This window comes from Pezoporus wallicus, unplaced genomic scaffold, assembly GCF_028554395.1.
Source record: "Pezoporus wallicus isolate ANWC-B61680 ecotype Strahan unplaced genomic scaffold, APGP_CSIRO_Pwel_v1 contig_8188, whole genome shotgun sequence".
Classification (NCBI taxonomy): Eukaryota; Metazoa; Chordata; class Aves; order Psittaciformes; family Psittacidae; genus Pezoporus; species Pezoporus wallicus.
The window spans coordinates 541,276-568,431 of record NW_026640104.1 but is presented as its reverse complement, the minus strand read 5'-3'; the positions used below and the strand labels follow the sequence as shown (position 1 = coordinate 568,431).

General features: G+C 47.9%; 2 protein-coding genes across 3 annotated transcripts in view; one reads left to right on the top strand and one right to left on the bottom strand.

Moving 5' to 3' along the window:
- Positions 1-269: 269 nt before the first annotated feature.
- On the bottom strand, positions 270-2,593 carry NKX1-2 (NK1 homeobox 2; the record flags this gene model as incomplete). The annotated part of the gene is made up of 3 exons (XM_057417331.1): positions 270-1,342; positions 2,222-2,383; positions 2,485-2,593. Coding segments are annotated over 3 exons (840 nt in total), but the record flags the coding sequence as incomplete, so codon positions are not given.
- Positions 2,594-6,035: 3,442 nt separating this feature from the next.
- Positions 6,036-27,156, top strand: part of LHPP (phospholysine phosphohistidine inorganic pyrophosphate phosphatase) — a 72,431-nt gene continuing 51,310 nt past the window's right edge. For both annotated transcript variants that reach the window (XM_057417378.1, XM_057417379.1), the window contains exons 1-5: positions 6,036-6,183; positions 17,632-17,819; positions 18,490-18,643; positions 22,503-22,566; positions 23,773-23,865. In XM_057417378.1, the coding sequence (XP_057273361.1) occupies positions 6,065-6,183; positions 17,632-17,819; positions 18,490-18,643; positions 22,503-22,566; positions 23,773-23,865 (618 nt within the window). In that variant the 5' untranslated portion in view covers positions 6,036-6,064. The remainder of the gene's footprint in view (positions 6,184-17,631; positions 17,820-18,489; positions 18,644-22,502; positions 22,567-23,772; positions 23,866-27,156) is intronic.

Sequence of the window (27,156 nt, the reverse complement as noted above, 5' to 3'; positions counted from 1 at the left end):
CATATTCTCTGAGTTATGGTTTCTTTCCTGCCTCATTTGCTGTGTTAGTACAAGAACAACTGTTCTCTGCAAAAAGAGTGATCTTCAGACATCTCATCCAAAACCTTTCAAGTCACTGGGAATGAGCTGAAAGGAGAAGTCCCACGGACCCACAGGCAGATTCCCGGCTCATCACCCAATGACACAGAGCTGCAGTTCCATCTCTTCTCAGACAGAAAGGAAAACTCTTCTCCAGGTAGGAGACCAAGTGTATGGCATGTAGTTTTCAGGTCACAAGTCAGATAGGAGACTAGAACAGGGGTCAAACAGGGCACAACTGAGTCGAAGGAGTGAATTCAGAGCAAACTCACAGCCAGGAGACATCTTCACTGGTGAGCATCCCTGGGATTTGAAACGTCCATGTTCACCATCACCAGCAGCAGCAGCAGGGTAACAGCAGTGGTCAGGAGTGCTCCCAAGCCCTTGAGAATTGAGACATGTGCTAACAAGCCAAACATCAGCGAGGAGTGCTTTAGAAACCAACTCAGAGAAGAATCTGGAGGGAATTAGTGCAGGGCATGTGTAAAGAGAGTCACTGTTCCCATCTCCAACACCTATAATTACATCTCAAATGTGCTAATAAAATCCAGCGGCTTTTTCTCTTTGTCAGTGTGCCTTAAACATGCTGCTGCGACGCTTAGAAATGAACTTTCTTACACTTGAAATCACCATGCAACCACCAGAAGGGAGGGCGCTGAGACCCACACCTGGCCTCGGGCTGTCCCGCCGCCGCCTCAGAGGTGCGGGGCGTAGAAGGGGCCGAGGAAAGCGGGGCCGAAGAAGGGCGTGAAGGCGCCGGCGCCCAGCGCGAAGGGGGCTGCCGGCGGCACCAGGACGTTGGCAGCCGCGTAGGAAGGGAAAGTCTGGAAGGGCAAAGCGCCGGGACCCGGTGGGCTGGGGCTGCCGCCGCCCGTCACCACCGCCGCCGCCGCCGTCGGGGGGGAGGATGGGGCCGCCCCGTCGGCTCCTGGGTGCTGCTTCTTCCACTTGGTCCGCCGGTTCTGGAACCAGATCTTCACCTGCGTCTCGGTGAGGCTGAGGGACAGCGCCAGGCTGAGGCGCTCGCACACCGACAGGTACCGCGTCGCGCGGAACTTGTTCTCCAGGGCCACCAGCTGCTCGTAGGTGAAGGCCGTCCGCGCCCGCCGCGGCTTACCGCACCCCGGCTCGGCCCGCCGCCGCCTGCCGCCCCGCGGCGAGCCCGGCTCCTCCGCCACGCCCGGGCGAGCTCCGGACCCGCTGCCGTCCGAGGCCGGACCCTCCTCGTCGCGCTCGGTGCCGCTCTCCAACGCGGGGTACGCATCTAGGCGAGATGGCGGCGCTGGTCAGGGGGGTCTGCGCACCCTCCTCCCGCACCTCCCCTCAGACACCCCTCGGGTCCCGGCTCTGCTCCTCCGACACCCCCCAGAGCCATAAAATAAGAGAAATCGTTAAAACAAGATAAAGGTAAGGCGAAACACCCCCACCCCCCCCACGCCCCCCTCCCCACCGCGCTCCCCGCTGTGCCACTGCACCCGCGGTGGGGAGGGGGAAAGCGGCGGTATGGATTTCTTACCAATTAAAAAAGAAAGTTATTAAAGTCCCCCTTGTGAAGCGAAATAAATCCCCTCCTCCCTCCCACTCCTCCCCAACCCCGCGCTAATGGAGTTTCAGATTTGCGAGGGCCGGATCGATAGATGTCATCTATTAAAGGTAAGTTTTAATCGAACAATATTAGGATCAGGCTGGGGGAAGGAGGTTTGAAGTGGGCACCTGCAAGCTGCGGGCAGGAGATAGGCGGGAGTCGGTAATAGGATATCGATCAACGGGAGCTCAGGCATCCTCCGGTGGGAACGGGCTGAGCAATTACCCGGCCGGCCCGCCGGGGCAGCCCACCCCTCCATACCCATCCCCGGGCAACGGGGACCAGGGGCAAGAGCCGGGGCGGACATGAGGATGCCTCAGGAGCTGGGGTTGACGGACGCACACCGAGAACTTTTCCCTTCGCATCATCCATGCTTCAAATCCAGCTCCAGCCCTCCCTTCCCCCGCGCTGCCCGTTCCATCCTCCTGCGGGAGCCCCGCACTGGGATCCTGCACCGGGAGCGCACCCCGAAGGACCGGGAATGAGGATCCCGTCCGCCGGCGCCTCCACCTGCTCGCCCCGCCAGCACCGGCCGGAGAAACTCGAGCGCGTTCCTACCATGTGCCTCTAGTTTATTCTTCCCGCTGCCGAGAGCAGCAGCGTCTTTTCCTACTTCAACTCTTCCCAAACTTTCCTCCCGTTCTCCCGAGCGGGGGGCGCTGCCCCAGCTCCCCGCGGCCGGTTCGCGTCTCCTGCTGAATTTCTGAGGATCCAGGATGTCTAAGATGGAGAAGGAGATTTTATGATGGATGGGGGCCGCCTTGCCCCCGCGGTCCGGGCATTCCGGCATTCCCCCCCCACCCTCCGCGCTTCCCGGAGACCTGCTGGCTCCCAGCGCGGAGCCGGCGGAGGCTGCGCGGGGCCGGGCCGCCTCCCGAGCCGCACGGCGGGGCGCTGGGCGCGGAGTGAGCGCCGGGGAGGAGGGTAGGGAGGGGAGGGGAAGGTGGCGGGGGGGGGGGGGGGGGGGGAACAGAGGAGGGGGCAGCGCAGCCATTGGCACGCCGCCCCCGAGCCCCCTCCCCGCCGGCTCCTTTCTTCCGTCCCTCAGTCACTCCGTCCCTCAGTCCCTCCATCCCTCAGTCACTCCATCACTCAGTCACTCCATCACTTCATCCCTCTGTTACTCCATCCTTCTGTCCCTCCATCCCTCTGTCCTTCCATCCTCCCATTCGTCCATCACTTCATCCCACCGGCTCTCCATTACTCCATCCCTCTGTCCCCTATCCCTCCATCCCTCGCTCGTCTCATCCCTCTCTCCTTCCGTTTCTCCATCCCTCTGTCCCTTATCCTTCCATCCTCCCATCCTTCTGTCCTCCCATCCTCCATCCCTCCATGCTTCCATCCCTCATCCCTCTGTCCCTCCATACCAGCCTACCTGTGGCCAGGCTTTCCTGTTCCCTGCCGCAGGCTGGGTGGAGGGATGTGCCGGGGTAGACAGGAGCCCTGGCCCGAGGGCCGGGTCTTGGCCGGCACAAGTGCGTCACTGCTGGTGGAGCCACTGTCCCCTGGGGTCCTTCTCCACCACCCCCCACCCCCACTGACCTGCGTGCAGCCCCCAGCTCAGGAGTGGTCCTCAACCTTCTGTGACAAAGGGACCGAGAGAGGAGGGACAGCTCCTGCATCCCTCCGCTGCTCCAAGCAGACTCCAGGATCAAAGTGCTCTGCTCTTTCAGATGGGAAATGTTTTTTAACTGTTATCTAATTAGATATTAGATAACTAATATCTATTTCAGATTAGATATTAGGAAAAAAATCTTCCCTCTGAGGGTGCTGAGGCACTGGCACAGGGTGCCCAGAGAAGCTGTGGCTGCCCCATCCCTGGCAGTGTTCAAAGCCAGGTTGGACACAGGGGCTTGGAGCAAGCTGCTCTAGTGGAAGGTGTCCCTGCCCGTGGCAGGGGGTTGGAACTGGGTGAGTTTTAAGGTCCCTTCCAACACAAACCAGTCTGGGATTCTATGAAAACAGAGGGAGAGATGAGCAACTCTTCATTTTGGGGCAGCTCAGGATTGGTTTGTTTCAGACCCTGGGCCGAGGGCTGGCCTGAACTCAAACTCAGTGAGTAGGCAGGGAAACTGAGGCACAAGGTGCTGGAGAAGCACTTGCCCCATGTGGCAGCCCCCTGACAGACTCTCCTTGCCTTGAGACACTTCATTGTCTGTTCAAACTTGTAACTGGGACAGGGTGGGCAACAGCAGGGCCAGCCTCTGCCCTGTGCCAGTGCCATGGCCACTGGTAGCCAGCTGTGCTTATTATAAACTTGCTGGCAGTGTATTTCTGCACATCTGTATCTGCTCAGGAGGAAGCCTTTCCTTCTTGACTGGAGAAGGCAGCCCTCGGTGGGAATCTGCTGCTTCTGCTTTTACCCCTAGGAAGAGGTGCAGAGCACAACCCTCCTCCTATAACAGGTGATCCAGCAGAGTTGGGGTTCCTGTTTGCTGTTGCAAAGGCACAGGCCTTAAGATAACAGGAAAAAGAGAGGATGAAGATGTTCAGGGTGATATAATTACAAGTAATTCATAGAATCCCAGCCTGGTTTATGTTGGAAGGGACCTTAAAGCTCACAAAGTTCCAACCCCTGCCACAGGCAGGGACACTAGAGCAGCTTGCTCCAAGCCCCTGTGTCCAACCTGGCCTTGAACACTGCCAGGGATGGGGCAGCCACAGCTTCTCTGGGCACCCTGTGCCAGCGCCTCAGCACCCTCACAGGGAAGAGCTTCTGCCCAAGAGCTCATCTCAGTCTCCCCTCTGGCAGGTTAAAGCCATTCCCCTTGGCCTGTCCCTACAGGCCCTTGTCCCAAGCCCCTCTCCAGCTTTCCTGCAGCCCCTTCAGGCACTGGAGCTGCTCTCAGGTCTTCCCTTCAGGAGCCTTCTCTTCTCCAGGCTGACCCAGCCCAGCTCTCTCAGCCTGGCTCCAGAGCAGAGCTGCTCCAGCCCTGGAATCAGAATACAGACATTTCTGGTTGAGTTGCTGTGTCTGCAGGAGCTGAGAAGGTAAATTGCAGCACTGAATTCGAGACATCCAAACATCACCGGTTTAACATGTGCACACACACCAACACACAGACACGCTTGTGCAGAGGCACACATGGAATCCCCCACCCTCACGGATCTGTTTTAGCAGTCTGTTTGAAGTTGATCGGTTTCTCAGCTCAAGCATTAAAATTCCACCCAAGTGCTGTCTTCAAATTGCTTTGATGCTAGGTGGGTTTCAACCCTGACCTGTCCTGATGGCAAGTGATGGCTGTAACAAGCTGTGGATCAATATTCATAGCGGGTGTCCTGGGCTGATAACACCATCCAAGACAATGTTCGCTATCGGTGGAGACAGCTGAGATATTGCACCATTAGGAATGTTGTTTTAAATAACCTGATCCATTTCTGAGTCTATTTAATGAATTTCACAGTTTAGATATTATCTTTAAGGGAAAGCCAGAGGCTATTCCAGAAGCAGTGATGCAAATCATTTGTGCCAAGTCTCCTTGGATTTTCTTAAAGTGCACTATAATTCCACTGCAGATCCTTATATATTCTGGGAATTGTGGCATGCTATTGATAATGTTAGCCATAAGAAAGCATTTGGACTTTATTGAGGGGGGTAACAGTATTATCTGTAAAGCTGCATCACATTTGATAACATCTTATCTGTGATTGTGAAAGTCTTTACATGGCGAGACAGTGTTTTTTTCTCTCTTGTCTGTCTGTATGAAGTAGTGGGCATGGATGAGAAGATGCCATCGAGGAAGGGCATGGCCCTGTCAGCATCCTTAGCCTTCTGCTGCCATGTGATAGGTGCCTTGCTCCCCAAATCCTACCTTGCTGCAGCCCATCCACCCCAAACTCACTCATATGAAGGTGTTGCTGAGGGTCAGGAGCCCCTCTAGGAGTGACAAAAGCAGGGTGGATTTTTAGGAAGGCATCCCCATGCCTTCTGATCCAGGTGATGTCCGTCTTCAGAGACACGACATCTTCCCTGTGAGGGTTCTGAGGCGCTGGCACAGGGTGCCCAGAGAAGCTGTGGCTGCCCCATCCCTGGCAGTGTTCAAGGCCAGGTTGGACACAGGGGCTTGGAGCAAGCTGCTCTGGTGGAAGGTGTCCCTGCCTGTGGCAGGGGTTGGAGTTGGCTGCACTTTAAGGTCCCTTCCCACAGAAACCAGTTTGGGGCTCTGTGTGTCTGAGGGAGTTTATCACAAATCAGGAAGCCAACCCCACACTCACTACACCCGCCTGAGGTGCTTTAACGAAATGAACGCGTTAATTGATGATGGGAGGCAGTCGCGCAAGGTGCGCGTGGTTACACCGCCCGCCTCGGACTACATTTCCCAGCAGCGCCCGCGGCTCCCTTCCTCGGCTCGGCACCTCCCTTCGGCTCTGTTCGGGTCGGCTCCTCACGGCGTGCGGACCATGGCGGCCTGGTCGCGGGCGGTGCGGGGCGTGCTGCTGGACATCAGCGGGGTGCTGTACGACAGCGGCGGGGACGGCGGCGGGACGCCCATCGCCGGCTCGGTCGAGGCCGTGCGCAGGTGGGTGACAGGCGGGGCCAGGCCTGGCACTGACCCCCTCACCGGAGGAGGCCGAGGCGGGGCCCGCGGCGGGTTGTGTGAAGGGGGGGACACTGCAGACATGTCCCAGCACATCCACTGCGGGCCCGGCCCTGGGCTGTGGAGCTGCACCCAGCGGCCACAGGGTCAGGGTTACCCCCCCGGCTGCTCAGCCCCGTGTTTGCTGTGCGAAGTTGAGCGGGACAGCACAGCGAACGGGCTGGTATTAGGCATATTTAAGGTGTAGGGGGGGGTGTGTTTGCTGGGCTGATGGGGAAATGAACCGTGAGCAGCACCGGCAGCTCATACCCTGCTTGGGTATTGTTTAGTCGTCATCACACATGTAGTGGGAGCTGGTGGTGCACAGGTCTGGCCTGCTCCCTTGTGATCAGTTTTAAGGTACTGCCCACGCTGGTATGGTGCTGCTGTCAGCTTTGCTCCAAGCCAGGTTGGACACAGGGGGTTGGAGCAAGCTGCTCTAGTGGAAGGTGTCCCTGCCCGTGGCAGGGGTTGGAGCTGTATGAGCTTTAAGGTCCCTTCCAACACAAACCAGTCTGGGATTCTATGGTTCTATGAATTTAGGTGGGACTTCCCACAGAGAACTGACACCCCAGCAGACATTGAGAGCTTCAGCGCTGCCGTTAATGATTGCTCAGCTTCTAAGTGACTCGAAAGCAAAGTATTGTCATGGCAAGTTACTCACTAGTGTCCACAGGTAGTGAACCCTTTCACTTTTAGCTGGGTAATGCAGTCCAGTTAACACAGGAGAAGTAACCATTGCTAAACAGCAGTGGTTTCACTTGGTGAAGTTAACTGACTGCAGTTAACTAGGTTGACTTGCTCGTATCAGCGCTGTTTGACCAGAGGAGCAGGATGGGGCCAGAGGAGAGCAATGGCCACAGGGCTGTCTTTGTTTAAAGAGAGGTATTGATTCCTGGGCCTACTCTGCTGGAGGAGGGAGATCACAGGTTTCTGGAAGAGCCTTTGGCTCTCTGTGATGTTTCAGTAACCTGCTGCAGAGCATCCAGATCTCTTTTCTTGTGGGGAGTGCTGCCATGTGTAACCCGTTTGAAAGGTACGTGTCTTAATGCTGAACCCCTGTGAATTGGTGATTGCCTTCTTGGTGAGCATCTCTGTGGCTTCTGGGGCCCCCCACCACGGGCACACCTGTGGCAAGTGCTTTATCAAGCAGGGAAATGTACAGCAAGAAATTATGAAATTGCTAAAATTAATCATATGAGTTTAGCTAAATATGTGCCTTAACATTGGTGGAGCCACCATGGAAGAGGCAGAATTGGGGAAGATTGAATGTACAGATGAGGTACGTTAGTGTAGGATGTGCTTGATGATAAGCTCACCATGAGCTTATCAAGCTTAGCTTAACAAGTTCAGTGTGCACTTGAGCCCAGAACCCCCCCTGCGTGCTGTGCTGCACCCCCAGAGCATGAGCAGCAGCTCACGGAGGGAATCCTGTCCCTCTGCTGCTCTCTGGGGAGACCCCCCCTGCAGCCCTGATCCAGCTCTGGGGCAACAGCACAAGAGGGAGGTGAATCCTGTCTCCTATGGGACAGTGTTGAACACTTTGTGCAAGCGCAGGCAGGCTTTGCTCTGCCCCTTGTGAGCCTGTTTGCTGACTGCAAAGGGACAGGCACAGCCTGGGTTAAACTTCTCTGTCTTTCCTGCTTGTCCTGCTCAAATCCTCCTGGTAATGTTGCTTCTGCTGAGGCTGATGCAGGTGGTTTGTTGGTGGAAGTCTTCTGCTCTCCATCTTGCAGAGGAGCACATCTTCCTACCTTCCTTTCACACACTTTCTGCTGGGACATGGCATATGCTGGGACCTCTTGGCATGACCAACCCAAACATAAATAACTTCATAATAGCTGCTGGTGAGAAGATCATTCCTTTCACAACCATGACATACTCTACAATATCTGAACCACTTTTGCCATAATGTTGTTTTTTCTATGAGGTTTTTAAACTTTATTTTATGCTGTGTTGCAGGCTGGTATTAAATAACTTTTGTCTCTGCCTTTGCTGATAACCTCCTGTGTGGAGGCAACATTAGCTGCAATTTGTCTTACAGCTATATTAGAAATACAGTGATGAAACAACAGTAAAACTCTGGCCTTGGGCTAAATGTAAAATATTCTGGGCTTTTTCTTGAAATCCTGGGAATGTGGCATTCATATAAGTGGTTCAGTATAATTAGTTTCCTTGGGTAGGGTTAAGCAGCTGTATTTATCTGTCTTAGTTATGGTTCCAGCTCCCACCATTTAAGATTGTTATTGACTCTTATCCTATTGCCTGTTGGTCATTAATTGTTGTGTCTGTGTCACAGCAGAGGTTGGTGGTTTCAGGCAGATGGATTTAAGCTAAAAACAGCTCTTCTTTTAATGAATTCATGTCAATTACTAAGTCATAATTGCAAATAGCTGGGAACTTTAGAACTAGTTCATATTGATGTGATCTTTTGTTACGAGACACGTCTGAAATCCTTCAGTGCACATGTATAGGAGTCTTAAATGCTGTTTTGATCATTCATATTGCAGCTATGGACTCTCATAATATGACAGCTGACCTGTTCTCTTCAACTTGCTCTTGCTACGTCATCTCCCACACCACTGCAGCAGTTAACTCAGTGTAAGAACGTGTAGTACACAGCAGTGAAGGTAATAAGTAAACACTTTGATTTGCAGTGAAGCCATTTCCACTTGTTAAAACTATGCTTGCAGTATTTTCCTTGTTTTCAGCCAGATTCTGCAGTTATTGGAGTTTGTATCTGAGGGAGTAGCAATGTGATTTCTACCAGCAGAATTTGGCCAGTTGTATGTTTATGATGCCTGCAGGGGGGCGGTTCTCTCTTGTTTGGTTTTAGCAGCAGTACAGTCAGGTGGAACAGAAAAGTGACTGAAGGAGCTGATGGACACTGAAACATCCTGACCAAGATGAGATCAGTAACACACTCCCCAGTGCTGTAGAGACTCTTCTGAGGAAAGCATCAGGAGTCACTATCAAAGCTGGTACAACTTGTGATGAAACACAGAGTGTTACATCTGGGAAGGCTTTATTTATTGCTCACATGTCTGCATCACTCATCAATCTAAGTGTGAAATGTCTTAATGTTCACTCTGCACTGACAAGGAATTGGTAAATCAGAGACCAAAAGGATGAACCACAGAGTATTTGTTGTACAGAGCAGACCACCTGTGCTTAAGTAATGATGAAGTGAATCCAGATCCTTTGTAACTCATCCGGACTATGGCAAACAGGCACCCACGTGCCTAAGGGCACTGGCACCCCTGGTTTGACCCAGAAGCCATGGTGCCAGGAATGTTATTAAATCCACCAGGGACTGCTAATATTAACTTTAGGTGGGGATATTGAGTGCTGGATGACTGGAAAATCCAAGAGCAGCTTGGTAAGATAATCTGGCTCTTTAAAACTTTTAAACCCATAATGTTTCTTGCTTGTTTAATTTACTGTGGCATATGTTTTAATGAAGTCAAATAAAACACAGAGTTAAATAAAACCCATCTCTGAGTGTGTGCAGTTAACTGGCAGACACGGTGGAGCAGATTGGAAAGCCCATGGACAAGATCAGAAAGCCCATCAGGGACTTAAAGGCTTCTTCTGGAGTCAGCCTTAACAGTGCCTCTGCATGTGCTGTTATTGTCTTAACTGATTTACACAGCATTGACATGAGGTGAGCTATTCACTTTTTAGCTTACAAATAGCAGGGAGCTGGTCTCTTACAAGACAGAAGGTGGTTAAACACCCATAAAAGATGTCAAGGCTCTGCTCTGTTATTTGCATTTATAACTGTGTGCTGATAGCATTCCCATTAGCATATCCATATGAAAAGCACACGGGAGTTGAACATTTACAACATCCTGTTGTTTGGCCGGTATAGTGCATCTGTTAGCACAACTTACTACAGGGTCCTTTAAAAGAGCAACGGAAATCTGGGGAGCAGGGAGGCTGGGGAGCAGCTGGACAGTCCTGTTGAAGTAGAATACCTGGAGAGTCTAACAAGGGGTAGGTTGGGAGGAGGACAAGCGGAACTGGAACTGTAAAGCAATTCAGCATGCAGGGGTTTGCCTGGGACAGTTGGGAGGTCACAAAGAGCCCTCTGAAAGTGTATGTGTGACAAGGAGCAGGGAATCTTTGTTGTCACAGAAGATAAATGAAGCGTGGCTTAGCACAGTGCGTGCAGATGTTCAAAGTTTCAAGGCTTGCTGTGCCTCCAGAACATGCAATAGCACAGGAGTTGTTCCTCCTAGAAAGAAGCTTTGAAATAAAACCATACAAACTCTTGTGCAAATATCCATTTGTTTGTCTTTGCACTTAACTCTTTGCCCTTTCTAGCCATGGATCCCAAGGAAGGGTAGTGTCACTTGCCCTTTGTGAAGCCGCAGACACAAAAAGTTGAAGCACTTTGTCATGCAGAGCCAGAAGATCCAGGTGTTGATCCTCAGTGGGTGCAGTTATCACTGCTTCATTCCAGTCTGTAACATTAACTGTGGCCTCAGTTTTCAGTGGCCCTTCCTAACCCATGTTTGCGTTCCTGATCAGCAGCGTTCATTAATTCCTTAAAAAGATCTTTGTCCCTGAAGTCGCGGGGACTCCAAGTGCTGTCTACACAAATTGCATGAGTAAGTGCTTATGCTTTTGGAATTTAATCATCATTAGGGTCTTGAGCTACACAATTATGTGCTTTACAAATATTGACCAGCAAAGCATAATAGGAAATATTACAGTGATACCTACTGCCTACCTACCTAAGTGCTTGTTTGTCCACTACCTTGTGTAAACACTGATTAATCCCTGAAATGGGTGAGCAGCACTCTGCCTCGTTCTGTGCTTTAGAACTTGAGGCTTGTCTCCATTTACCACTGCAGTAGTAATTTTTTTCCCCTCATCTTTCCTGTTTGCTGAGCTCAGCCTGGGATCTTAGAATTGAGCCTGATTCTTTGCATATCAGCGAAGATCTTTGCAGCAGCATCACCATTCAGATTCCATGCTGTCTTGGTAAGTGATGTTCCCAGATCAAAATCGCACTAAATTTCTTGGGATGCAGCTTGGTCTTTGAGCTATTGCAATGAAATATGTGGCGCTTCTTGAAGTAGATAAGCAGAACACCCAAGAGTGAATTCTTTTCTATAATAGAGGTGAAACGAAACCTTTTGGCAATTTACTTTCTGAGAAATGGAATGATTTACGTACAAATGGATGCTGTTTGTATATAAAGTAAGTTCAACTGTGACAAAGAGAACTTGGTGTTGTCTGAAATTTAAATGGAATAAAAAAGCTGCAGAGGCAAAACCCCCGACTGTTTTTAGCACAGAAAGAAAGCTATTGCAATATGAGTCATTATATTGCAAACAGGCATATTTCAGACCTGTTCATCCTAACTGAATCCCCAAAGTTCACACTTTTTTCATGACAGCTCCAAAGTGGAGTTACCAAGCATTTAACATCCCCCTGAGTTTACTTGTGTTACAAAATACACCCAGATGTTTGAATCTACTCAGTGGTGTGTTGCTGTGATGGAACACAGCCAGGCACTACAAGGTGAGGTGAGAAGCCCTGATTCAGTTCCTGCAGCCTGGTTAAAGCCTGGGACTGCTAGGGGTAATATCTTAAGCTAACTTGGTAACCTGCAGCAGCTAGATGCATCTTGTTACTGAATGGAATGGACCAGAAGGGTTTTCCTTCTGCTTTGTACTTCCTTCCTGCAGGTTCACTTCAAAAGCATATGTTATATTTATTAAATAAGTAATTCTAGCTTTCACCCTTGTGGCATGTGGTCTACAAATCTGTAGGCAAATCTGTTGGTCACCCTTCTGTTAGGCAGGTGGAATGTGATTTATGGTACTGCGTGGTTTGTTCAGTAATCCTGGCATCCAGTATTTGGTGGTCAGAGAGAGAGGCAGCCTGTGTAGGGAGTTCAGGGCAAAACAGGCTTTGTGGTAGGTTTGATGTACAACTTCCAGTATTAATTTCTACCTCTGCAAAATTCCAAATGATTGAAATACCTGAATAAAGCTTCCTGTGAGCTACAATTCAGTGATTTTTTTCAGTTTTTGCTGTTAAACAGTGTCTCAAAAGTGATGATTCCAGAATCTTTAGTTTTATAACAGTACCATTCCTTATTTCACCCTTATCCACCCTTAAATAACATTGGCCTCTTTCCTTGTGACTCCTTCATCTGTGCCCATTTTCATGTTCATTCATGCCTTCATTCATGTTCAAAGGTACCGCCCTCCTCCTTTTTAAAGCCCTTTGGATTCCCTCCAAATTGTGCACTTCTGTACCTAGAAAAAGGTGAGCCATATGGGTCTGGGAAGGAAATTGTGCTTGTGAGATAGCAGATGTAGAGATGAGTTTCAGACACAGTAATCTAAGGGGGAGTGGGGGCAAAAAGTGCTGTATGTAAGGATTTCTCAGGCCAGCCTTGCTATATGGAGCAGAAAGCTGGGCCACCAGAGAGCAGGAATGATAATGAGCTTGTCTGTACTCGGACATCAGCAAATGGGGACACCAGATCAGGGCACAAAAGCAGCATCAGGGAAGCCCCAGCAAAATTTCAGTGCTTTGGACCTACTGTGAGGGTGGCAGGAATCAGAGGAATGGAAAGGTTTTGCTTTCTGCCCCTCCCTGCCTATCTACAGGAGTATCAGCTTTCTCTTTTCCATGTTAGCAAAGCCCTTTCCTGTAGAAGCCAGTGATGGGAATTCTTATACCATGTCGTTAATTGCTTCTGCAACATGCAGGACGATGCGAATTTTACAAGGAATGATGCCTTCCAGCCTGGATTCCAGAGCTGTTTCTCTTTTCCTGTTGGTATCTTAACCTTTACATCATCTAAAAAGAACAGGTTTTGTTTTTTATGTGCCCAGAGGCTGCCCGCAAAAGTTGGCAAGGGCAGTTGGTGAAGTCTGCACAAGGTCAGCTGGGATGTCTAATAATTGTCTTACCACTTTACCTGTTATGGAACAATAATGAGAGTTTTTTCATTATTTTCGGGTGAGTGAACCTGGCAGATGCTGACAGGCAGCAGATGTGTAAAGTTCGAGGTGATTTGTAAGGGACCGGTTCATCTGACGCATGGTAATTGCATTGTGGGACATTGTCACTCAGCGTCGTGTCCTGCACCAGCGCAGCGAGGTAAAGGTCAGTTCAAAGAGCTGGTATAGCATGAGGGGCAGCCCAGGGCTGGCATGAAAAGCCCCATCTCCATCTCTCCCCTATACCTGTGCTCACAGCATGCCCGGAGTCGGGTGGGTGCCCTGGTTCATAGAATCATGGAATGGTTTGGGTTGGAAAGGACCTCAGGATCATCCAGTTCCAGCCCCCTGACATGGGCAGGGACACCTCACCCTAGACCATGGCACCCGAGGCTCTGTCCAACCTGGCCTTGAGCACTGCCAGGGATGGAGCATTTACTCTGGGCACGCTGCGGCAGACCCTCAGCACCCTCACAGGGAAGAACTTCTTCCTTATATCTAACTTGAACTTGCCCTGTTTCAGTTTGAATCCATCACCCCTTGTCCTATAGATACAGTCCCTGATGAAGAGTCCCGCTCCAGCATCCTTGAAAGTTTTAGATTTAGGGATTGTGAGTGGTTGTTTTGGTCTACAGTGGGCTTAAACCCCTCCTCTGGGAAGGCTTAGGGAAAGTCTCCTTACCCACCTGTTGATTACATTGGTGTTCGTCTGTCTGCTTAGAATTTGGGGCTTGGAGGTTTCTTTTGTGGCTTGTTCATAGAATCATAGAATCCCAGACTGGTTTGGGTTGAAAGGGACCTTAAAGCTCATCCAGTTCCAACCCCTGCCACAGGCAGGGACATCTCACACTAGAGGAGGTTGCTCCAAGCCCTGTCCAACCTAGCACTAGGAGTGGTATGAGCAGTCCTGCTGGAAAAAGAGTGGGTTTGTCTGATGGTGACCCTGTTGATGGCCCTAAATGGGGAGCAAGAGGTGTCTTCAAGATGTCCACATCAGGTCCACACAGGGTCCCTGCACACAGAACACGGTGCTGCCTGTCCATGTGCTCAGCTTGCTCTCTAATCAGGATTGATTTCTGGTGCTTCTGGAGGTTCAGTGGGATCTTTATCAGGCTGTGATGTGTGGAAGCCCTGATTGACTGGGTTTCCTGGGTGTGCCTGTGCTTCTGTAATACACATGCTGATAAACCTCTAATACCCTGGAGATCTTGATAAAATGTGTGTTGTGTATTACATCTGCTGTTGCCTCTTTCTTCTGTACTTGCTGGTATCTAATCCCCTGCTCTTTATCTTACAGGACATCATACTATAGATTTTGTCCTTTATTATTCTCCTAAAAGCCCCACACTTACCAACACTAGAAACTGCAGTAGCTCTGCACGTGCTTCTTGAAGTATGAACCCTGGGTTAGCTCAGTTGTTCAAAGTTTCCCATTAAGCTGGCCAGCTTAGGAGCAGTGTCCCCCATGGAGTATAAACTCTCTGTACAAAGCATCTTGACTCTGTTGGGCAGAGACCTTCAAGCCATCTTTTAGTTTCTCATAGAATCCCAGCCTGGTTTGTGTTGGAAGGGACCTTAAAGCTCACCCAGCTCCAACCCCTGCCACGGGCAGGGACACCTTCCACTAGAGCAGCTTGCTCCAAGCCCCTGTGTCCAACCTGGCCTTGAACACTGCCAGGGATGGGGCAGCCACAGCTTCTCTGGGCACCCTGTGCCAGCACCTCAGCACCCTCACAGGGAAGAGCTTCTGCCTAAGAGCTCAGCTCAGTCTCCCCTCTGGCAGATTAAAGCCATTCCCCTTGGCCTGTCCCTACATCCCTTGTCCCAAGCCCCTCTCCAGGTTTCCTGCAGCCCCTTCAGGCACTGGAGCTGCTCTGAGGTCTCCCCTTCAGGAGCCTTCTCTTCTCCAGGCTGCCCCAGCCCAGCTCTCTCAGCCTGGCTCCAGAGCAGAGCTGTTCCAGCCCTCGCAGCATCTCCGTGGCCTCCTCTGGCCTCGCTCCAACAGCTCCACGTCCCTCTTGTGCTGCTGCCCCAGAGCAGGATCAGGACTGCAGGGGGCGAATCCCCAGAGCGCAGCAGAGGGGCAGAATCCCCTCCCTTGACCTGCTGGTGCAAAGCCTGACCATGCAAACTGAGCGTGAGTTCTGCTATAAACACAAGAGGAAATAGTATTCCCCCTATGTAGCATTGTTAAAAGCTCTCCCCAGTATTTAATCTCTTACTTAATAGTGGGTTGCTGATGTAGGTAGAGATGCAGGCTCTGCTCATGGTCTCCATGCTGAGCATTAAGGGATAGGTGTGTTCCAGTGTGTGTGTAATTGTGCATGTACCAGTCAGTGTGACTGTACTTTGGCAGAGAACTGGCAGATACTAGACATATAACTTTGAAGGAAAAGGTGGCTTTTCAATGCATCATTTTTTGGTAGAAATAAATCTTGTCTGGAGTTCCTGATGGTTTTTCCTTTGTTTAGTGTTCCAGGATATCTTGGAGACTCCTTTCCATGTTCCACCATAGGTCTCCCATTTGCTGACCAACTTGGCTTAAGTCTTTGTAGACCTTACCTTATCCTAAGCATTTACTGAGCTCATTTGTTGAGGGAGTAATTACAGGTGGCTGCAGAGGCACGAAACAGTCCAGGATGTGTCCAGACTGCTTCTGCTTTCCAAAGTGTAACTGGTTTTCATCTGAATACTGAGAAGGGATTTAAATCTGTGGTATAGGAAAACTGAGTCTTTGCTTTCACCAGGCTGACCGGGGAGGGTGTTTCGGCAAGGCAGTGGTTAGTGCTCTTCCTGGATTCATTCCACTGACCTTTAGGGAGTGAAGGAGTAGCTTCTCATTCAACAAATGTCTGCTTCAGAGCAGTTGTGCATCATGGGGTTTTTCTCCTAAGAGTATGCAGATAGGCTTTGTATTTAGAATAATACTTCTTTAACCATGCACACTCTGTGATAGTTTGTTACGTATCCAAATTCTGCTGCTTTGCTTTCTAACTGCAGCCGAAACTGTGTTTGGAATACAGATGTGGAATACTGTCATCCCGCTGTCGCACCGATTGCTCATTGTTCTGAGAAGGTCACATCATAATTCATTAACAGTAATTACTCCCTGCGTACCCCCTGCACTCCTTCACTCAATTGCTTCATTAACTTGTGAGTGAATCTCACATTCACCGCTCCGATCGATGAAGATACATTTATAATGTACAAGTGGATGCTATTAGTTACAATATATTAACTGCCTAATTTAAAAGAGAAAAGCTATCTTTATGAAGGGCAATTAACCACTAAGTGTAATTGATAATTCACATACCTCTGATTAGGAAAGACAAATAATAAGAAAGAAATGGATCACCAGTGTTATTGGAGAAGACACTGGCACGTGGTTGTAGCAAGCAGAAGGGGCTTTCTGGGTCAGGACTGGAGATCTAAGGATCCTTTGATGGAGAGCTCATCATTGGATGCATTACCTCGAGGTGGATTTGGTGTGTGCATCAAGCAGCTGGGGTCATCTTCCTGAGCAAAGGAGCACAGCGTGTTTTGGTGTCTCGAGAAGCAGTGCAGGGGCTTTCCTAATAGAAAAGTCCTTTTTCATCCTAACACGAAGAAAAGTAATATTTTAACGAGAATTTGTAAGCCTAGCCCCAAACTTACCAAGGTAACTGCACCTGTACGAGCTCAGGTCCTCAAAGATAACTCTCTACAAATTCACACTGAAACTGACCAACTTGAGGCTTTTTAATATATTTGAGGAGCTGAGTGATGCTCCCTTTGGCAAATATCTATATATTATAAACTGTGGTACATTTTCAGTGCTTCGGATTGTCCATGGCCACTTTGAAATACAATGGTTCTCCAAACAGCTGACCACTCATCCTTGGAGAAGAGGCCTTTTTTGTGACATCCTCACTAGATCACCACAGTTTGGGGCAGGAAACGAAGAGGGAGGACTTGGATGGGGTTGCAGAGTACTGGTCCACAGGAACCTTAACCTCACTTTGGCTACTTAGGGCCATGTTTTCTTCCTTTGAGAAGCCATTTACCAGTAAACATTCATTAATGAATCACTTAGAGGTACCATATTTTTCAGGGTTACCCACCAAGTAACAGCAAAGGTGTTTTATGAGAGATTAAATGGTAATTGTAACTGAAGCCACCCCAGTGTTGACGTCTTTTTGACGAGGGCAATGCAGTATCAGGACAAGGAGGAATGGCTTTAACCTGCCAGATGGGAGACTGAGATGAGCTCTTAGGCAGAAGTTCTCTGAGCATTTTAGGTGTGTCCTGGTCACAGTAAGAGATGCTGCTCCTGTTCTGGAATATCATCACTGCATGTTCGTTGTAATTACCCAAGTTAGGCGTGGGGCAGCAGAACTGATGCTCTGTGTGTAGTTAACCCTTCTCTGCTCTCTTTACTCAACAGGATCAAAGCATCTGGTCTGAAGCTTCGGTTCTGCACTAATGAAACCCAAGCGACCCGGGAGAAGTTTGTGAAGAAGCTCCAGGGCCTGGGCTTTGACATCTCTGTGGCTGAAGTCACTGCCCCAGCACCAGCAGCCTGCCGCATCTTGAAGGAGCGTGGCTTAAGGCCACACTTGCTTGTGCACAATGGTGGGGCAACGCTGCGGCAGATGCTGGGACATGGAGGGGGACAGCTCAGGGAGATGTGGGTCTTTGCGATAGAGCAGTGAGTTCCCATAGCTCGTGTGGGGAAGAGCTCCCAGATGCTGTTTTCCTACAGAGAAAAGCTTCTTCCTTAGTCATGAGAATGTGGGATATAACTTAGTGGTCTGGTCTGAGTGGGTTCTCCATTGTGGCAGTGATAGAGTTGTGTTGGGAGGCAGCAAGTGCTCAGAGGAGTCTGCTGCTTAACCACAGTGACTATGAGATAGGTGAGGTCTTTGTTACCATGACAGAGGTTTTAAGTTTAAAGTGTTTCCTGCTATGGAGTGTGGGTATGGAGAAAAGGGATGAATCCTGCTCTCACTGGTACACATTTTCATTTGGGTACCCATGTTTGCCTTGGGTCTGCTGAGACATGGGTGGCAGGAGCTAAAGTAAGGGTAGGAAATGGTTTATTTTGCTCTTTGTCATAGGACAGATGAGTAGCAGGAACCAGTGGAATAGAGGGGTCTGAAGAACACTTGATTAAGACTTGGATTTACTTAATCTTTTTAAAGCATTGTGTCATGGATGAAGTGAAACACAAATCTGGGGCGAAACAGTCAGTTCCAATGGGATCTGAAGTAGGGATTTGTGATTTATTTTTTGCATCCTTTAGATCTTGTTCCTGAATTTGCTGAGCTTGATAAAGCAAACCCAAACTGTGTGGTTATTGGAGATGCAGCAGAGAAATTCACCTATGCAAACCTTAATGAAGCTTTCAGAGTTCTCATTGGGATGGAGAAGCCTGTTTTGATCTCCCTTGGAAGAGGGTGAGTTAAGCATCATTTCTTCCTCAAGTCTCTACAGCTTTTAATTCCCCCCCGGTGTCTTTGTAGTTAATGGAGGCCAGATAATTGTGTGGGCATTCACAGTACCGACTTCTAAGCATTTATCTATGTGCCTGGACTGGGAGGCTGATCTGCTCAGGTATCTGTCACTGAACAGTCCCTGGTGGGTAATGCAGTCAATTTACCTGTCCCAAGTCACTTACTTGTGGTCTTTCTAGGGGTGTAAGGGAAAACTGAAGTGATCACAGTGGAATAGGTCTCTAGAAGGTGGTATGGATGCTTGACATGAGCCACAGTTCAGCCCTGTGCTGATGCTTCCTGGGCACTGGAAGGTACTGAACTTGCCATGCCAGATCCTCCAGTTGACTTTGAAGATACTCATCAGTAGGGTCTGTGCTGCTACAGCACTGGGTGAGCATCCCTTGAGTATCAGCTCTCAGTGGTCTTCTTTCTGTAGACAGTGCGGAGGAAGCACTTGTGTGGATGTGTTTCATTGGCTTCTCGAGGGTGAGGGATATAGGTGTTCTAAGGAGGAATCATAGCAGCTTTTAGAGAAACTGGAGATGCTCTGCTGTATGAGCACAGCAAATGGCAGCCTCCAGCCCTTTAAGGTGAGTGTTTAAGAGTGAGCTAGACCTGGCTGAAACAATCCACATGTTTGCAGGTGGAAGTGGGGGTGTTAAATAGAGTCATAGATGCTAGGTTGGAAGGGACCTCAAAGATCATCTGCTCCAACATTTAAATAGCTGTAGTTTGTAAGCCACCAAGAAAAGGACTTTTCTTGCTTTAAGAGCAAGTCTAAGAGCATCTTAAAATACCCCATAGAAATTGTGCAGAGTTTGGATTTTGATGTGCACAGCCCCCAAGTGAATGAGGTCAGTAGGATTACAGGCACTGCTTATCTTGTCTTTGCCCCTGCAAGATCTCAGAATGAGAACTGTTGTCTGAACTGCTGCCTGTAGCCATGTGTTCCTGTCTGAACTGAAAATAAATGAGCTTGACAGTGACAGAAACCCAAAGCTGACAAGAAAATCCAACAAGCCATGCTTGGATAAAGTGCTGTTGATGTAGATTTGGGATGCAGTTTAATCTTCCAGCATCCGGAAGTTACTAATTGTGAGGAGGAGCAGGTGGTCCAAAATTGCTCTATTTCAGCCAACAGCCAGGTTTGTTCTTCCAGGCTCAAATCCTGCCCATGTTTGTAGTGGTTGAGATGTGATACTGGTTGTGGCTAACAGCCTGTGTGACCTAAATGATGTCTTGCTCTTTGAGTGGTGCTTAAAGGTGTTACCTCTGAAAGCTGGTGTTAACATCTCTGCAGGTTGATTCATATGTATGAACATGCCAAGACGTACGGGAGCACTTTCATGCTGGTGGCTTGAGAATTGCTGTATGTGAGGAACAAGAAGCCAGGAGAGTTTTTATTTGCTAATATAGAAACCCTACCAATGCGTGAAAGCAGCTGCAATGCACAAACTCCATCCAAACTATGTTGGAGATGGGGATGGATGTTCCTCTGGCCATGAGTAAGGTGTGGTGGCCATGAAGACCTCGAGAGAGCCCAAGGATATGCAAGAGAAATGGCTGGGCTGGTGGGTATAGCAAAGACTGTGTTTTGACGTGACAGATCAACTGCTTTGACAGTTTGAGTATCAAAAGGCATGCTTAGTTACTCTCTGAACATTAAAGGCACATTTTGAGCTTCTGCTTCCACATGCAGGGAAAATCCAGTCAGGGAATTTGAATGTTCTCCTAAATACAACTCAGTTTTCTGAGACTTTAACAGGAGGTTAGCAGTGCCAGCAGTGGATAATGACAAATCCCAACGGCTTTGAAGGAGTTCTTCTTACCTGTTGTGCAATGTAGGGGCTTAAAACCACTGTACATGATTAGTTTGAGGAAACTGGAGTGACAGCTTGGTTTCAGTGCTTCAATAGACTGCAACGGGTGTGAAACCCCTTCTTGGTTTGTGGGTTATTGATCTGGATGGGTAGAACTTCCCAGAGAGAAGGAGTGCGGCCTTCCTTGATGCTCATGCTTTGATCCTACAACATGGGCGAAAAATCCTTCCTGTTTCTCAGTTAGGAGAATGAGGAAAAGATGTTGAGCCAACAGCAGAATGGTTAGTGTATGTCAGATAACCAAGGTTTGTGTTATGAAACAAATCTTTAGGATTTGCAATGTGTTCAGTGCAAAATTGCTTTTGTACCCTGTGCATGTAACAGTATATCTTTATTTGGTCATCCGTTGATGTAGACGGCTCTAAAAGAAGTCCCTGTTACTTGTTTGAAATGTTAGTTTTCATTTCCAAACACAGATTTGTGGATATTCTGAGCTCAGTTTTTGCCATGAGCATTTATTTTATTTAAATATTGATCATTTTATTTAGATATTGATCATTTAGGTAATGTGAACATGAGTTCTGCATGGGTTACCCCAGTTAGGGAAGTTCTCTGACTCGAAGAAGGGCGATTATAACTTGGATGAACAGAAGTCTCATTGATGCAAAGGGCCATATAGCAAAACCCAGCCACAAACCAGCTTCATTTTTAAAGGGCAGAACCAGTGTAATTGGGTGGACCATAACAAGGTGCCTTCTTTGGGCAAATCCATTCATTTTGGTTCAAGTCTGAGTTCATTCCATAGAAAACAAAAGTGTCACAGCCACTGAAGCAGAATGCCCTCCTCCTGAAAACGGGGTGATTTACATTTAGCATCTGTTTTGGGCTGAGAGTGGGAATTGGCTTTGTAATTCCTTCTGTCATGGCACTGTCAGAAAATTAAGCTGTTTACGCTGGACTGTAGAAGGTTAATGGCTGTTCTAGCAAAGGTCAAGTGGCCGTTTGAAAGGGAGGCAGTGCTGAATAATCGGAAATGGCAGAAAGATAAGGCATCAAATCTTATCTGACTGCTCATCCTGCCTGTTTCCCTGTCATATAGAAACCTGTCTTTACTCTGATCAGGAAAGCTTGGAATACCTGCCTTAATGTGAGTTGCTGCTCCAGAAAAGCACTATGAAGATACTAATTTTATGAGCTCTGTGGCAATAGGAATGTTTTTAGGAGGGACAAATTTAACTTGGAGGGCTTTCTTAGTCCCTAGCTTTCCTCTTGTGGAAGACTGGTGACAAGCAATGATGGTCAACTCTTTGGAATGAAAGAATGAATCCTGGAATGGTTTGGTTTAGAGGGGAACTTAAAGCTCATCCAGTCCCAACCCCTGCCATGTGCAGGGACACCTTCCACTAGAGGAGCTTGCTCCAAGCCCCTGTGTCCAACCTGGCCTTGAACACTGCCAGGGATGGGGCAGCCACAGCTTCTCTGGGCACCCTGTGCCAGTGCCTCAGCACCCTCATAGTAAAGATTTCTTTCCTGATATCCAATCTAAATTTGGGGTTCTCTTCCAGATATACTGAAAAAGATGCTGCAGCTGCTGGTTGGTGCCAGCTATCATCTTGTATATGCCAAGGGGTCTCTGTTGCTGATTAAAGGAAGAGCAACGCAACTGCTGTCCTCTGGAAGCAGCTAGTCCCTGTGCAATAAAATACAGGCCAAGTTCAGCCTTCATTTAAGGTAGTTGAAATCCTTGATATGACTTAGTTGAAATCCCTTTGAACCAGTGGAGTCGTGTCCCGGGGGCCAGATGGGCATCTGGTCTGAGATCTTTTCCCCAAGCATTGCACATTACTGAGCCTGTCCTTTAACTTAATTCCTGGTGTTAAATTAAGGCTCCAGAGTTTCTGATTACTTGACTTTTTGTTGCAGCCATATGGACATCTATACAGGCACAGAAATCATAAAACCTTTTCATTTCATTGGAACTTTATCACTCTCATTTCCAGACGCTACTATAAAGAAACTGATGGTCTGAAACTTGATGTTGGAGCATATATGAAGGCATTAGAGGTATTTTATAGCTTGAATTATGCTTACTTGCACACCTTGTTAAAAGAGTAACTGGGATAAATATGGGTCATCTTCTGTAATTACTCACCTTGGTGGAGGAAAGGTTCCACAGATTGGAACTCATTTGCTGCATTTGAAAGACTGGTGGATTCTAAAGGTGGATTCATTTGTTCTCTGGCTTTGTCCAGGGGTTTTTACATTTTACTTTCAAATGTGAACGTTTACCATGTGGTGGTACCTTTATATGAAGTGAGGCCCTTGAAGGAAGGAGTCAGGAAAGAAAAGCATGGAATATAGTCTGTAAGGTACACTGAAGGTCCGTTTTATGTTTGATGTAGCGTTAACACAGCCTTTGCCCTTAACAGTTGAGAGCAAAAGGCCCTGATTCAGCAAGATACTTAAGGGCAAACCTAGTTTTAAGCCTGATTAAGTCTGTGCAGAAGTGGAACCCAATGGCTAAGCCAATCTGAGAGAAGGAGAGAGTCGTTACTCTCCCTTTTATAGGCTTGCAGAGAGATGTAAAATAATACATGGCGAATGCAGAGAACAAAGCAGGGTAGGGTACTGGACAAGCACAGAGAATAGTGGAGATAATGTATGCTTGCAGCACATTCATTTGTACCTCTGAGTTTTGGAGGTTTTGCCTCCCAGATAAGTTTAGGTTTATAATGGTCTAGGGACAAGCTAGAAATGCCTTTTCCAGCCTAGTACTGATGCTTCTTTGCAGGAAAATAACCTCAAATCTGGCTGGTCACTTGAATCATTAATAATAGGCTGGGTGGTTGAAGAAACCCTCTACAATCTTTTAAGGCCCTCCAGCATTTTTGATCATTTCATATGAAGGATATTTGCTGTTTCCTTAAGAATGATGCTCTTAAAAAATGGGAGCTACTGGAACAGAGTCTCTGAGCTCTCATGAGGGAGAATGTAAGAGGTTTGTAACTTGAGATTGTTCAAGAGGACTTTCTCTCCTGCCAGAGCACATGAAAGACTTGTTTTATTCTGATTCTCTGATACTCACCTTCACCCACTGTATTATTGAAGGGCAAAATCAATAATCACATTCTTTATATACTTTGGGGGTTGGAACTAGATGATCTTAAGATCCTTTCCAACCCTATTCTATATAATTGACTGGAGTTATGGGATTGAAAATTGCTTTTCTGACCGGCATGTTTTGTGTGCGTCCCTCTCCTTTTTCTCCAGTACGCTTGTGATGTTGAAGCTGAGGTGGTGGGGAAACCAGCAAAGCCATTTTTTGAGTCAGCCTTAGCAGCAATGGGAGTTCCACCACAGCAGGTGAGTTTCTGATGCTCTGACCCCTGGCTGTGCCATACAGGTTTGCTCACTGATGCGTTTTCTCTGGTTTGCTGGCTGTCACGTAAAGTTATCAAAGAGGTTGAATGGAATGTGGCCAGTGCGTTACACACGGTGTGGAGAATATTAATACACGGGATCTCCCTATGAACGACTCCAAAAAACATAAGGAAGAGAGAACTGATTGAAAAAATGCTTCAGAGGTAAAAAAAGCCAAATATGTTTGCCCATTCTGTTAGATAATGTGAAGTAGACGAAAGGGAACTGGCAGCCAAGAGGGTAGATGCTAGCAGGCTGCATTTCTTCTGCCCTGTTTGTGCTTCCTACCTTCCTCAAAGGCATGCCATGAGTTTCTCTGCTTGCTTTGGGGATTCTTATTGCTTGCCTGCTGTTTCCCTTTACATTCCCTCTGTCTGTCTCTCTTTGCTCTGGCTTGTGCTCTCCATCCCTCTACCCAGTTTTGAGTCTTGTATCCGTTCTCTGCTGTGGCTTCTCCTACTTGTACTCATGTTGCACTGTCTAACTCACCTTCCTCCCAAACCTTATAGTTCAAAAGAACACACACTTCTGTTGTGACATTCCTATATTTGGAGACTAAAGAAAGCAATACAGAAGAGTGAAAGTTAGTTTTCCCAAGGAATTATGGAAGATGTTGATGAGAGCTGCTGCTATACGTGGCATTCTGCTTGGCAACTAGAGGCTGCAGTGTGGTGGATTTGCAGCCAAAATATTGCTTGTTCCCTTTGGTGTCACACTGACTACTTAAAAGAGAAAGGTAGAAGTGAAATGCTTTCTAATTTAGGTGAGTGGGAAGCACTGACTCAAAACCTCCTGCTATGTTGATGAATTCATCCAGTGTGTGATGCTCCCTGCTTGCTTAGTACAGACCATTTTCCCCCCGTCCCTGTAGCTGTGGCCAGATCTTCCTTATTGATTTGTTGTTATGTCACACAGGACATCAGGATGAGTATGAGATGACTCCCAGGCAGCAATGAATTACAGCATAATAATTCCACCAGGGGGTTTTGGTGACATTATAAACAACCAGAGTGAAGTTTGGGTGGCTTCTAGGTCCCTAGAGCCCAGAGATGAAATTATGGCCCTGTAATTCAGTATGTGCTTGGGTTTTACTTTATTATAGAGAGGGGAGATGGAAAAGACCTGGTAGGCCATATAATCCATCTCCTTCTTTGTGCAGGAGTGTTCCCTGCTCCAGGTTATTAATGTTTTGTCCAGTTTGCAGTGAGCCAGACAGCTGGGCTTCTGTCAGGGCCTTAGGGACAGTGCTCACAGCAGAGTAGGTCTTATGGGCCCTTTTAAACTGCATCTCTTCATTTCTACTTTTGCTCCAGGTAACAACCACAATAACTGCTTGGCATCCTGGATATCTTCTCCCTCTGATTATCTCCAGACTTGTTACCATTACAATAGTTGTCTCTTACTAAACCGTGTGTTTAGCTCTCAAGGCTTCCCTTGGGATTCGGTCCCTCTGCACCCTGACCCCCTGCAGTGATCCCTTGTTTGTCAGTATCTTCCCAGTAACAAGAGAGCTCAGACTGGACATAATATCCCAGGTACAGCCACGGCAGCTATTCAATCCATTCATCCAACCAACAAACCAAGGAGTCCATTTCAGACACAGAGTGACATTTGGATAAGTAGTAGATGGAAAAAAGAGCACAGGGTAAAAAGCCCCACGGAGCTCAGCCCTTGGCTGCTCTTTGTGTAAATCAGATGCACGAAGGGTCATGTTTCCTTCCTGCTTGTACCAGAAATGAGTAGTACACACAAGTAGGAAGGAAGCTGTGGCTGCCCCATCCCTGGCAGTGTTCAAGGCCAGGTTGGACACAGGGGCTTGGAGCAAGCTGCTCTAGTGGAAGGTGTCCCTGCCCGTGGCAGGGGTTGGAACTGATGAGCTTTAAGGTCCTTTCCAACCCAAACCAGCATGGGACTCTGTTATTTTTGAGCTCTCTGTCCTTGTGACCCTGCATAGCAGCATTCCTTGCCCTTTTCCATAGGCAGGATGGTGCTGTTGTCCTCAGACACCGCTATGCCAGGACCGTGTCAGCACATGGCACCAAGGGAGGGCATCATTACAGGGATGTGACAGGGCACCACAACTCCTGTCTCAGAAACTTTGCCCCAGGAAACAGATTTGATTGAATGCATCAAAACTGGCAAAACCAGCCCCATAGGGTGAGCTTCAGTGAGTGGTTCCCATCAACTGCAGGAGGATTTGGTTTGGGTACATAAAAGCAGTAAAAGTCCCCAGCAGAGACTATTTATTCGTTGTCTGCTGTTTGCCATAGTGCTAATGGTGACTAACTTTGTATTTTGACAGAGATTTTTCTTTTCCTATCTAGTTTCTAGTGTTAAATGCCATCAGTTTGTTGTAGTAATACAGCTAGTCTGTAGGTGTGATATTTTGTATTCAGAGAGATTGGAGATGGAGGGGGTGTGTGCCTAACCAGAAGCAGCACAGCAGACACCACTGCCTAATTGCACCAGTCACTCCATGTTTTGCCTAAGTAAAAAACAGGAGTTAAAACCTGCATCAGGATGCACATGCGTAGGAGGAGCAAATTACAGCAAACTACCTTAATTCTAACACCTTTTCCTAACTTTGAGTGCTTGATCTTGCAACCTTAGGGTTCTTTGAGAAGTATTTGCAGGTTGTTTTAGTTTGTCATACATAATAATAGAAACTCAGTATATTCAGTTCAGTAAGTTCTTTAGTAATGCACTGCAATAGATTTTAATCTGTCTCCTGAAGGAGCTCTTTACTCCTCTGCATTTGTAATGATATGAAAAGGGCTGATTTTACTTGCCTTTGCTTTCAGAAAATGCTTGCCAATGATTTATTCCACTGGTGGAATGCATTTAATCCATCATTAAACCATTTGAGGTGGGCTGTACTTTTGAAAACATATTACAGTTTTCATTCACCTGCCTTTTAATGAAGCTGTAATTCCAGACAGCGGCAAATCTTACATTTCTCAACCTGCTTCAATCAATAAAGTTATCACCAGTCATTTCCCTTGATAACTGCTTCTTTCCAAGGCCCTGACTTTGCCTTCTGCTGCTAAGATGTTTTCAACCTGCACTTAGAATAGAAGGAAGTCCCCAAAGTCCAATTTTCATTTTAACCTTTCCTCAATGGCCTAGAAATAACAGATTGACAGTATTACTTTAATAGATTGGAAATTTAAACCTCTTAGAGGTAACCAGACCTATCTCCTGCTTTGGTAGTATGACAAAGAATAACATGTCTTA